General features: G+C 39.0%; 1 protein-coding gene across 1 annotated transcript in view; it reads right to left on the reverse strand.

Moving 5' to 3' along the window:
* Positions 1–13,822, reverse strand: part of LOC140140710 (uncharacterized) — a 92,226-nt gene that overhangs the window by 23,833 nt on the left and 54,571 nt on the right. Inside the window, 9 exon segments of the mRNA XM_072162467.1 lie at positions 652–857; positions 1,765–1,945; positions 2,912–3,011; positions 3,778–4,111; positions 6,815–6,984; positions 7,864–8,070; positions 8,899–9,057; positions 9,742–9,896; positions 9,899–10,025. Of these exon segments, the coding sequence (XP_072018568.1) occupies positions 652–857; positions 1,765–1,945; positions 2,912–3,011; positions 3,778–4,111; positions 6,815–6,984; positions 7,864–8,070; positions 8,899–9,057; positions 9,742–9,896; positions 9,899–10,025 (1,639 nt within the window).

Here is a 13,822-nt window from a genome sequence, read left to right on the forward strand (position 1 = left end):
AGACAGTATTTCTAGATATTAATTGTGACCCATGAGATTATGAGATACCCATCACCTACTTAATGCAAATTTAATTTGCCCACTTATACTGGGTGACCTAAAAAGATTTGGATGTGTACTGTCCATGCTTTGCTGTACTAAAAACTCATCAGAGATAAAGCTGCAATAACCCCATGAGAACTACCTGCCGATTGGCCAAAAAGAAGTTTTCATTATCAATTGGCCCAATCAGCAACATTGTTAGAATAATTTCACCACACAAAAAATTGGGGTGAATTGTTTGCAAAGCTCCATTCTGATTGGTGATTAAAGTAAAGATATCATGTAATTGACCAATCAGAGGCAATGTTAGATCGGCAGGTAGTGCTCGGGGGATAAACCATCAGCAAGGTTTCACACAGAATAGAGCACAATAAATTATCATTTGTTTGAAAACACCTGTTATTTACATCACCAAGGTGCATTGTTTGACAAACACTAGTGTTTGAAATGATAAACATTTCAATTGGATTCAATTACAGTAATATCTTTCAAATTTTTTTACATACACACATCAAAGTTTTGTCCATATCTTTATAGTCACCCTGTATATTCTCCCATGGGTACCTTGTTTCTGTTGGAGCACACCCCGTACTTTAGGGCTATACTCACGTTGCCCTGGTTGCGTTTTGGTCGTTTTGGCAACCGGTGTTTGGGTTCCTCCCTGGATTTGGACTTGCCCCTGTGTGGTCATATTAGGCAGGTTTTGTTGAGTATAGAAGAGAAGAAGACATTTCTGGTCACAAACTTTCTTGATTTCGTCACGCCACATGAAGGTCTCAGACAGAGTACGACCCATCAGTTTACATCCATCACATCTAGGGAAAGCAATAAATCAATAACGAATCAATCAAAATAAAAGCAGATTTATGTATCAAGATCAACACCATTTTGGGTTTCTTCTTCTTAATAAGTGACGTCAAGTCTTGTAAAGTCAGCGTTTGGTCATTTTTGCAATTTTTTGGTGTTTCATTTTTTGACCTTTGGTCTGTATACACAAAACAAGTTAGACCAGGTCTAACATTAGACCTCTTAGGATTCTTTTACTCTTTTTCTCTTCACTTCTAGCAAAGCCAAAAAGTTAAAACTGCAGCCATCTAATTTAGTGGGAGCACGTGTGGGCGAGTGGATAAGGCGCTCGACTCATAATCCATAGGTTGTGAGTTTGAGCCCCGCTTGTGCCAATGTGTTGTGTCCTTGGGCAAGGCACTTTATCCTCATTGCCTACTGGGGGATTATTGGGTTGGATTGGATGTTTGTATAGTTGTTTGTTTCAATGTTGCAATATTGGCGCTGATTAAGCTGCTGCCTGCAAATTGCATTGTGTCATGTGTTTAATGTACAATTCTAGTAATTTGACCTGCGGGTCACCATTAGAGTTTGAAATAAAACCTTCCTAACCTTCCTAATATTACAAGTATTTGCCCTTAACAGGATCTACAGTAATACAGCATAAGGTATGTAAATACCAAAAATTTGCTTCTCCATAGGATTAATCTCCATACCTCCTATAGACCAGGTCTAAAGATCTTGTTTTGTGCATATAATGATACATATAACACAGACTTTAAATTTCAAGGCCACTCAAGGACCCTGCGTTGGATATGATCACTTTTCTGTACACTTAAACATCTGCAAAATACAAACGTCTCCCAAGTTCACCCAAATGCCTCCCAAATACTGCTGGTAGCTTGCGTTATCATGTCTTTTTTTTCAAACACTAACCTTGCTGTCTTATTGAACCATTTGTCATATTTATCACGGCAAGCAATCCCGCAGAATCGTCTACGCGTCTTGTTGTACACCATCTCTACTGTGCTACGACATGTCTGTGCGCAGTAGTCGCAGACGATACACTTGAGGCCAAGACGTTGAGCAAACTGTTGTTTGAAGAGTAGTTTACAACCTAGAGAGAAAGCAAGGAGTAATAACATAACATAACATGACATGACATGACATAATTTAACATTCAGCTTTGAGGGCGCACTGCCATTTTAAGGTATTTATGGTTCAGTTCGTTAAAACAAGAGAAGTCTCAGGTCGACCTATGTTGAAGTTTTGATCATTTGGCATCTAAATCATCTAGTTTCATCTGGTGTTGTTGGCGTTTAACTGTGAGAGTTCTGAATATGAGAAAATTCCACCCAAAATTAGCCATTTTTCTATTGAAAACTATGCAATAGGCAATTAGTGGTATTGAACCTTTATCATCAAATACAGTTTTTAGTCTTTGAAAATTATGTTTTAGCAAAACATACAAGCTAATCCAACAAATTTTGCAAACTGAACTAATTTGCTGTTATTTCTTTTCATTTTTAGCAAACCATAACAATTCAGTGAAACTATCATGTTTGTACACATGCATGTCATGAGTCTTCATTTCCGTCAACATGGTCAACAATTACGGTAGCAAGCCCCATTGTCCGCTGTGCCCATGATTAAATATTTTGAATAAGGTTATTGTCAAGGCAAAGACAAAGAAGGGCACCAAGACCAACAAGTGATGAAGAATGCCTTGAAGTTGACAAAGATCTGGGGCACCAAGGCCAAAACTTAAAGGGGCAGGCAATGGCCTTGGTGGCCTACCTGAAATTCAAGCCTTGGTCATGAGCACAAACCAACAGGGGTGCAACTTTTGAATCTGTACCCTTATATCAGTTTTAATTTCATATCTTGCTTACTTCACTTGCTGTCACTGATATCCCAAATCAAAGAAAACATCTTTGCAATCATTACGGTCACTTTTTTGAAATTAACCCTCACTTTGGCTATTAGGTCATGACTAAGTGGAACTGCTAATTTATTGTGCCAACTTTATACTACTTTCTTGTACTATGGCAAACATGTATAATACACCTGGGTATGGCCTTACCTTCACTGCAGAATGATTTGGCCATGCCTGAAAAGAAACTGCGGTCATGAAGGATCTTCTCCAAGTGACAATAATCACACTGTACCACCACAGAGTTGGACTAGAAAACAAAAACCAAAGTTAATAAGTTCCACTTTTACAAATCACAAGAACTCATGCCAGCAAACACAAAGTTTTTTTTTCAACTGGCCATAAAGGTTGGCAGAAAACATTCAAACGTTGGGTTGTAAAAAGGCTATAGAATGTTTCTAGAACATTTTCTAATGTTGTCACAAAACGCTTGTAACTGATGTTAATCAATCGCAGAAAAAATGCTTCTCTCAAATTGTTGGCAAACAAATATTTAACATTTTGCCAGCATTTAAAAAAAATAGGTTTAAAAAAAAAAAAAATCTGTTATCGCTGCTGTGATCTAACCCACTTGAATTCATCAAAGTATCCTTGCATAGAACAATGAGATGGATGTTTTGTACTACAACATCAATAGCTCCCCTCTGTTACTTGTGTTGTTATCAAGCATACAACATACCAGATCTAACATCAGGCAGCTATTGCTGTTGTGATCTTACCTGTTGGAATTAACGAACACCCTTGCATACAGATTAGTGAGGATTGTACTCCAACATCAATAGCTGCCCTCTGTTACATGTGTTCTAATCAAGTGCTCATCATACCACATTTAACATCAGGCAGCTAATGCTGTTGTGATCTTACCCGTTGGAATTAATCAACACCCTTGCATACAGAACAGTGAGGATTGTACTCCCAACATTATAACTCCCCTTTGTTACAAATGTACATGTGTTCTAATCAAGTGCTCATCATACCAGATCTAACATAGGCAGCTATTACTGCTATTATCTTACCCGTTTGAATTCATCAAAGCAGCCTTGAGTACAGAACAGTGAGATGGTCCCTTTATACTCCAATGTCAGTGGCTTATGTATAAACCCTGTCTTACAGAAGCCACACTTCAACATCAACGTCTCCTGAGGCAATGTCACTGGTGGCACGTTGAATTGCGCCTGGAATGCAATCACGCATGGATAGCTGCAGAAGTTACGTATGGTGTTATCACTCATGGTCAGATGGTATAGAGGGCGCTGGTTTTTACGGCAGTGATCGCATGGTGCGGATTGTGTGACCCCAGCTTGTGCACCGGATGATTTAGCAGCAGCTGCTACTTTGGATGCTGCTGTCCTGTTTAAAAAACATGAGAACAATGAATAGTTCAAGAAATGTGGTGTGATCAAGCAAAATCAGTCTGAAGTCGGGCATATTCAATTTACAGTTTCTTACATGATTGTAAGCATTGGCAAAGCTACAGTTTACAGAAACCCCCATTGAAATTGAACATTTAGTTCCAAAGATTTGAAGTGTTTTCAAAACAATATGCAACAAAAGAAATTTTTGTCTTTGTTTGGCTTTATCTGAAAACCAATATGTCCGACTTCCGACTAATTTTGCTTGATCACATCACAAATAGTGATGGGTGATAATTACTGTTCATCAATTTATTGATATTTATTTTATTTATTTATTACAGTTTATCACAAAAATATAATGTTGCATATAAGTTACATCAAAAATAACACAATATCATAAAAGGAACAATTGTTTTTTAAAAGTCCAGTGAATGGCTGAAGCGAACAGGTGCAATGCAGCTCTAAGACCGCCCCACCAAATCCAAAAAGAAGGGAAAGGAAAAATAAATGTATGTACAATGTACTGCATAGCAATTGATAACGAGTCACTTGTGATCATTGATCATGTCATGATAAAGTAGACACAAAAAAGCTATATGTCGTGTATAATATAATATTAATTATTATATTATTTAATTGCAAACAGTTATACATTACTAAGTGAAACAGACATTTCCCGACACAGTGCACATAAACTTTTTTAGTTCACTAAAAACATTTCAAAATGTCAGTTAAGAGGCCCCAATTGCCTTAGCACAACTTTTTCATTTCCTAAAGTCTGGTACCCTGCACTGCATGCCCCTACCACAATCATAGTTAAATACCCCCAAAATTCAGCTATTCCAGCTGAAATCCATACACACTCTATAGAAGATATGACCTTAATCTTTCACACAGTGAGTGTGAATTTCATATGAGGGTACATGAATGGGTGACTTCATTTGAAATCTACATGTGGGAGATTATGGTTTTACACAGGGGGTGTGTGGATTTCAACTGCAATAGCCTGATGTTATGTGGCTGGTTAGGAAATGAGGTATCAATGTTTAACAGCTTTCATGATGCAAGTCACAACAAATCAGCCAATCAGAACCTCACTTCTGTGTATGCATGAGGTGCACAAGGTAAAAATGTCAACAAAAAACCCCTCTGAAAACTAGTGAATGCCATAACTCTCCATTGTCCATACTACACCTTGTTACTGTCGTCTGGGCTGATGTCGGTGGTTTAGACCTAGCAGTCTGCAGACACTGCATGGTACAGAATAATAGGATGCCTCCAGTAGGTCCGGCCTCCTAGGGTTAGGGTTTAGTCTACCTAGGGTTAGGGTTACTATGCCTTGTTACTGTTGTCTGTCCTGGTGCCGGTGGTTTAGATCTAGCAGTCTGTAGACACTGCGCTTTTTTTACAGTATAATCAGATGCCTACAGTAGAGCCAGCCTCCTAGGCTTAGGGTTAGGTTTACTAGACCTAGGGTTAGGTTTAGGTTTACTCTAGTTAGGGTTACTATGCCTTGTTACTGTCGTCTGTGCTGGTGGTTTAGATCTAGCAGTCTCTAGACACTGCATGGTACAGTAAAATCTGATGCCTCCAGTAGGTCCGCCCTCCTAAGGTTAGGGTTTCCTCTACCTAGGGTTAGGGTTTGGGTTACTATACCTTGTCACTGCTGCTTGTGCTGGTGCCGGTGGTTTAGACCTAGCAGTCTGCAGACACTGCATGGTACAGTATAATCGGATGCCTCCGGTAGAGCCAGCCTCCTAGGGTTAGGGTAGTTTACCTAGGATTAGGGTTAGGGTTACTATATCTAGGGTTGCTATACCTTGTTACTGCTGCCTGTGCTGGTGCTGGTGGTTTAAACCTAGCAGTCTGTAGACACTGCATGGTACAGTGTAATCGGATGCCTCTGGTAGAGCCAGCCTCCTAGGGTTAGGGTAGTTTACCTAGGGTTAGGGTTAGGGTTACTATATCTAGGGTTGCTATACCTTGTTACTGCTGCCTGTGCTGGTGGTTTAGACCTAGAAGTCTGTAGACACTGCATGGTATAGAATAGTCGGATGCCTCCGGTAGAGCCAGCCTCCTAGGGTTAGGGTAGTTTACTATACCTTGGGTTAGGGTTACTATACCTTGTCACTGCTGCCTGTGCTGGTGGTTTAGACCTAGCAGTCTGCAGACACTGCATGGTATAGAATAGTCGGATGCCTCCGGTAGAGCCAGCCTCCTAGGGTTAGGGTAGTTTACTATACCTAGGGTTAGGGTTACTATACCTTGTCACTGCTGCCTGTGCTGGTGCCGGTGGTTTAGACCTAGCAGTCTGCAGACACTGCATGGTATAGAATAGTCGGATGCCTCCGGTAGAGCCAGCCTCCTAGGGTTAGGGTAGTTTACTATACCTTGGGTTAGGGTTACTATACCTTGTTACTGCTGCCTGTGCTGGTGGTTTAGATCTAGCAGTCTTTAGACACTGCATGGTATAGAATAGTCAGATGCCTCCAGTAGGTCCGGCCTCCTAGGGTTAGGGTTTACTCTACCTAGGGTTACTATACCTTGTCACTGCTGCCTGTGCTGAAGCTGCTGGTTTAGACCTAGCAGTCTTTAGACACTGCATGGTATAGAATAATCGGATGCCTCCGGTAGAGCCAGCCTCCTAGGGTTAGGGTTAGGTTTACTATACCTAGGGTTAGGGTTAGGGTTACTATACCTTGTTACTGCTGCCTGTGCTGGTGCCGGTGGTTTAGACCTAGCAGTCTGTAGACATTGCATGGTACAGAATAGTCGGATGGCTCCAGTAGCTCCGGCCTCCTCTATCATGTTATGATTGGTGTTACTCTTCTTGCAGTTGAAACATGGCACTTGACGTCTATTCTTAACCTGTTAACAAGAATCAAAGAAATCAAGTTACACAATAATGAATAAATTAATGAATGAAAAACAACCTTTTTATAACAGCAAAATAAATTATATACTCGGCTTGGTGCAGCACCTACGCGAACCGTGCTTTGCGTATTGCGTGACTGGTATGCACTTTTGTGATTTTATGCGGGCATAAATTGGGATTTGATTGACTCTCGCAGTAACAAAAACCGAATAATTCTTGCCTATTACGAGCTGATCATATAAGTCCCAATGCGCTAAAACAATAAAAGAATTACCTTCAAAATACAATATAAAACAATTAGAATCACGGAAATAGTACATATAAAATGTATGAGAAATGATCAATAACACAGATGAAACAGATTTATTTTTAAACAGATTTGAACATCTTTGACAGAGTGTAGTAGATTGTTCAGATGAAGCAAGTTATGATGATGTTGGTATACAGACCAGAGGTAAATGTATGTGTGAAATCGGAGGAGTTTGTTTTTTACAAGTGTATGAGAAAAATAAAGAGGCCTCAAGCAAAAACCGAAGGAATAATAATCATAACTATTGGAGGTCATTTTTGTTGCAGAATGACCAGTGTTAGTGTGTACCTAGTATTCACCTAAGTTACAAAATCATTTTATTTTACCATCAATGAACACATTTGGCACCAGGTTCTCATTGTAGCAGATCACGCCGCATACCCCACACCTTACTCCCACTCAGAAGTCAATGATGGCATACCTTGTATTCACCCAGACAACGCTGGCTACAAAATCATTTTATTTTATCATCAAGGAACACATTTGGTACTAGATCTCACTGTAGCCGATCATACTGCATACCCTACCCCTCACCCCCACCTAGAAGTCAATGATGGCATACCTTGTATTCACCCAGACAACGCTGGCTACAAAATCGTTTCATTTTACCATCAAGGAACACATTTGGTACCAGGTTCTCATTGTAGCAGATCACGCCGCATTGTTCGCAGAAGTTGAGAGCCAGCGAGTGTTTGGTCCGGAATTTATTAAAGCAATCATTGCTGCACAGACGATGGATGACGTTCTGAAAGTTGATCTCATGTTTGACCTAATTGGCAAAATTGAACAAGAAAAAAACAAACAGATTATTAGTTGATCAAAATAATTGAGTGTAAGCTATGATGAATGTACTTTATTAATGAACATGCTGATACATGTACATATGAGTATATTACCATATGTATTGGTGTATTCTTAATACATTTGGAACACTTTACAAAAGCCATATTTTAAAGCAGGTATGAGACTACACTTTCCTACACAAAAAAACTGAAAATGCTTGTGAAATTGTGCAAAAAGTACCAAAAACAGGCTGGATTTACATAAAGTTGCGGAAATTTTGACTACAAAAAAACCCTTCAGTTTAAAAACTGAAAATTCTCATGCCTGTTAAAGACACTAAAATAAAGTAGTTGATAAGGTACCTCCTCCCGAATATTTCGGCATGCTCCAGGTAAAATTGTATTCAAAGTGCATTGCATACTTGTTTGCTATGCTGATAGTTCGCTACATAAATCTTTATAACATTGAAGTTAAGGACAATAAACATTGTTTGATTTGAACTTTATCGATAGATGGTGCAGGAACACCATTTTGGTCTCCAAAAACACCCGGTGTTTAAATTCTAACATGTTATCTTAATGCTATGCATGCTAGCCATAGGCTTCAACATTAAATTTTGAGATATTTTCTCAAAATATTAACAGCTATCTCAAGAATCACTGAACCAATACTAGGCTTGTTTGTACTCATTTTAATGCATTTCTATGCTGATTCCAAATATGGTCATACATATACAATTTTAAAAGAAAATTTAGAACTTATCGTCTGCAGTCGACATCCGTAAATTCCCGCATGGTGAGAGTTAAACACTAACCTTGGCATTAGTCTTACACACAGCGCATGGATGGGTGTTGCCTTTGCTGGAGTTATTATGAGCCTGTCGTTTCACCTCATATGCATCCACACAGCCTTGGTTGCAGAATTCCTTGAACTTGTTCTGAGCTCCAACTGGTGCTACTATCAAATCAGCAGCCTGTGCAAAAACAAGTTAACAAGAATAGATTTACAACACATTTTAAAGAGGGCGCTTCAATTTTTACTCATTCATGCTGCCTTCGTTGCAGAATTCCTTGAACTTGTTCCGAGATCCAACTAAAGCTACTTTTGAATCTGCAGCCTGTTTTAAGACAGTCAAAGAAGAAAATAAAAGATTTACGAAATCTATTTCAAACAATAGACGGCGGTTATATCAGGAGGCACAGTCAAACCTGTTAGTTCATACTTGTCTGGGTGTGACAAACACACTTTATAAACTAATAAACTCAACTGGACTGGGCTAGACTCCACAGAGGCATTTATGATGTGCATTAGTATTCCCAAGTTCAAGTGAATATCGGTAAAGTTGGGGAGCAAGTGATCTTTTGGCAAACATTTTTGGACATCTTCTCAGACATCCCCTCACATTTATACTAAAACCAAAAATTGGGTTGTAATTTGTGCACTAAATGACTTAAATTGGGGCTTCATTGTGAAAAAATCCAACTTCTCAGAGAGCACATTCCCCCTCAGACACCCCCTCTAATGCGCAAGCATGATATGCAGCACACACATGCTGAACTCAATTTTTACAAAAATATGTGCCCCCACCACATTTCAGAACAGAATGATGATACTGAGCTGGGTAATTTAAATATGTTGGACTGTACAACAAACATACCTTCACTTCCTTAGCGCAATGTGCACATGTCTTAAGTCGTTTGGTATATTCCGTCACACACCCCTGTGAACAGAATTCTTTCCGTTGCCCGTCTGCATCTCTTTGGTATGTTTCCTCGTGAAGCCTGACTGATAAGGCCATTGCAGTACTGCAAACACTGTCTGACGATTTTGAAAGTTTGTGAGACATTTTGGAGAGCAGAACGGCTGCGATCCCCAACCCAAGTTGGTTGCACTTGTGATTGGCTGCTTGCATTCTGTACAATGGATCTTCTTCTCTGGAACCTAGAATGGATACACATAACAGAGGAATGAGATACATCAGTGTATAAATATAACAGAGGATTTCTCGAATTCTAAATTCACTTCAGCTCTTTTCACACCCACCAAATTTTCAAAAGATAGGAAAACGGTGCTTACAAAAAACGGATCTTTTCTCAGAGCTGCAAAACTCTCAGTGGACAAGGGGTAGTTCACCTGAACTGCTCTTTTCACAGTCACCAACCTTTCAGTTGAGAAAGGGCAGATTGCTTGAATGGTTCTTTAGATTTTTTTGTCTTTACCACAACACTATTTTGTCCTAACAATGCAATTCAGATGCAAGTGTGTGTGTGTGTTTGGGGGGTAGTCATATTATGAGGAAAACATGATACATGAAACAAGCAAACAACATTCCCCTAAAGAAAAATGGAAATGCAAACATCATTTAAGCAACTTTTTTTTAATGTAACAAAGAACAGCCCAACTTTTGCAACATTATACCTTTATAAAACAAAAAACAATTAACAAACATGAAATACACACCCCTGCTTGTGGTACTACGGATAATTCTGAAGTGACTTGCAGCAATTCACTTTTGGAGTAAAGAATTTGTAATTTTAGGAACCTTTTCAGATTCCATCAAAGACTTTTTGCTCCCCACCCCCCAAAAAAAAAATATAATAAAAAACTATCAAGCCCGGCTGCCACTGTAACAAAGTTGGTTGTTTCTTCTTCTTGGGTGTAAGGTCCATCTAGTACATTGTGGCTAGACAGGTAAATCCCTGCACAGTCAGCTGATGGTGTCTTTATCAAGCTCTTTAAGTCTACACCATGTGTGGACTTGTAGATGGGAGGGGTGATGATGTGCTCCATCGTTTGAATTTCACCACATTCACTGCCAATCTTACTTCTGACCCCTCATGAGACATGCTTTTTTTGTTTCTGTTCAAATGTAACCCATTGAGCTTACATTTCTGACTTTTAAAGGGATATTCTAAGACTTGGAGTTTCAAATTTTGCTCATATGTTATTTAATGGGAACCTACATTCTTCAAAAGTTAAGTTTGAGGAAACATCACACTGCCTTCAAAGAACTGCTGAAATCGCAATTGTAATTATATGTTTTATTGGGATTGTAAATTTGTAGCCATAGATAATTATCTTATCTAGCATCATAATGGGTAGACCCTCCCTCGGGTCCGTGGAGAACGACTGGTAATGTAGATTACATAGCATTAAAAATCAACCCAATACACGGACCCTCCCAGTCTGTAGGCAATTTGACTTCCAGCTCCCCCAAACTGCTGGAAGTTCACTTTTACGGATTTGGAGTCATAATCTTTCTATATACCACGTCCATGTTTTCACTACATTAACGTTTGTGTAGCGACTAAACAACGATATTGTATCCGACCAATCAACGCAGCTTGGCAGCGCGGGATATTTGAAAAGGCTTCCCTAGCTAAATAATGTGCAAACATTTGCAAACCGCACGCGATAATGTACACTTAATATGGACAATAGGCCTAAGTCCGAGTCGAGTGGTTGCCTTTTATTATTGCGTGTACCATGGGTCTATCAGACGCGTGCCACTTGAGCTCAATACCTCTCAGTTGTTGACAAGTGTCCCATCCGATCTTGCGTCACATCCCGCGGCATAGCTTTGTGCTACCATATTTGAATTGAAACTGGGGCGGGCTTTCGTAATTGACATCGGAATCACCGTGCTTCGTTGAACGAATATTTGGAAGTGAGATCTCTAACAGATTGGACCAGTCTCGGAATCAGCGCTCAATGGACTTTCGCGTTCACTTATAATACTGAGTATATTTCTATATTGCTGCATGGTTGACTGTGGTGGGTGTAATTAGTGGCGCCGATTTGTGGATGAAGAGGAATGGGTTTTTGGCATTGAAGAAAATAAGGGGGGGAGTTGGCATTTTTTCATAAGGCATTACGTAATTATTTATTGTTACATTATCCAGAGATGGAACCGAACCGAGACTGGGGGCCAGTCTACATAATGGGCTGTTCCTGTTGAAATCCATACATCCCTATGAAAGATAACACCTTAATTTCTCACACAGGGAGTGTGAAAATGTGACAGATTAAGGTAATATCTTCCTTCGGGGGTATATGGATTTCATCTGGAAAAGCCCAATAAAGCAAAAGGCCTATTTTCCTATCACAGACCACCATATCCGAGTTTTAGTACTGAGTACTGTATAAGTGGTAATTTTCGCGTACAGCTATTTTCAAAATTTGGAGTGAGAGACACATTTTCGCGAATGTTATTTTCGCGATTGCCCAGTCCTTCCCTATACTTGTAATACATTATTGCATACATTCGCGAGGTGTTATTTTCGCGGTTGGAGCTCTAATCGCGAAATTCACGAAAATAAAACCCTCGCGAAAATTACCACTTATACAGTAGTATAATATTTCTGTTAAATATGAATTTTGGTATTTTTATAAAATAATATTTAAATGATATAAATAATAGTGCTTTTATAGCAGCCGGAAAGGTTGAATGTTAATTAATTTGTTTTTAGTATGTTTCTCAAATATCATTTATGAATGAAATATTTTTCAAAGATTTTCTGAATAAATATAATAACATGCACTAAAATTTAAATGCATGTGCGATACAGAAAACAAATTTGATTTAAATGCTGAATGAGCACAGAGTAAACAAGAAAAATTGCACATTCATGCAAAAACCTTGAAAATTATATTATTAATAAAATTTTCACAACATATCAATCACCCTAATATGATATGATATTATTATTTATAGCTTATCTGTTCTTGGTTGATTGCATGTAATAATATGTCACAAGCTGCCATATATAATATGATACATCAATTCAGAAATATGATAGCATATTGCATAACATGTAATAACTTCATTTGCTGCTTTTCCTTATGTGGAGAATGCAGAGTTGTTCCTCATGAAAATAATGGTCTCTACTGTGTTATATCAAATGAGAGTGTTCGGCATGAAATAGGAGAGAAAGTCTCACTCATCAACTCAGTGAGGAAACAGAAGTTACAGTATTTTGGACATGTTGCCAGGCGAGAAGGAGTCAATCTAGAGAAAGTGATAATGTTCGGAAAAGTTGAGGGGAAGAGAAGCAGAGGAAGACAGAGACTCAGGTGGACAGATGGAATTGTTTCGTTTAAAACCAAAATGTCAATTTACAGCTGTTACACCAAAGCACAAGATCGACATGAGTGGAGAAACTTCATCAGAAAGGTCACGAATACTCAGATATGAGTAGATCGACGACGACGACTGTGTTATATCGCATTATCGGGGATATCAGGCCAGACATTATGCTACACTTCCCACAATGTATTTCTCCAATTTCAATTTTCTGTACTGATTTGCTATCAACTGCAACATGGATTGATAGTGACGAAATGTAACTCAATGAATAGAACACATATCCCCACACATATATCCAGATATTGCAGAATATTTTCATTTCTTGACCATCGGCCCATGTTTAGCCAGTCTATTCTCAAGTTAAACAAAGGAAATATGTACAAAGTAATAGGAGTGTCATTTTATGTAATGAGGTGATGAATCATGTTGCAAAGGATTCTGGGAAGGGTATTATTTATAACAAAGTATACAAGAATGAAGAACATAACACTATACAAGTATAGCAATGCACCACATTTAAGTCATGTTCGAGTGACACCCGGCGTAAACTTACGCTAACATCTTCCAAGCCCCCTCCCCGGTCCCCCCAACAGCTAACAGAGAAAAGGCAGCCCTAGCCCATCCCAATTGGGCAGGCAAGACACTGTGATAC

The sequence above is a fragment of the Amphiura filiformis genome, chromosome 19 (genome assembly GCF_039555335.1).
Source record: "Amphiura filiformis chromosome 19, Afil_fr2py, whole genome shotgun sequence".
NCBI lineage: Eukaryota > Metazoa > Echinodermata > Ophiuroidea > Amphilepidida > Amphiuridae > Amphiura > Amphiura filiformis.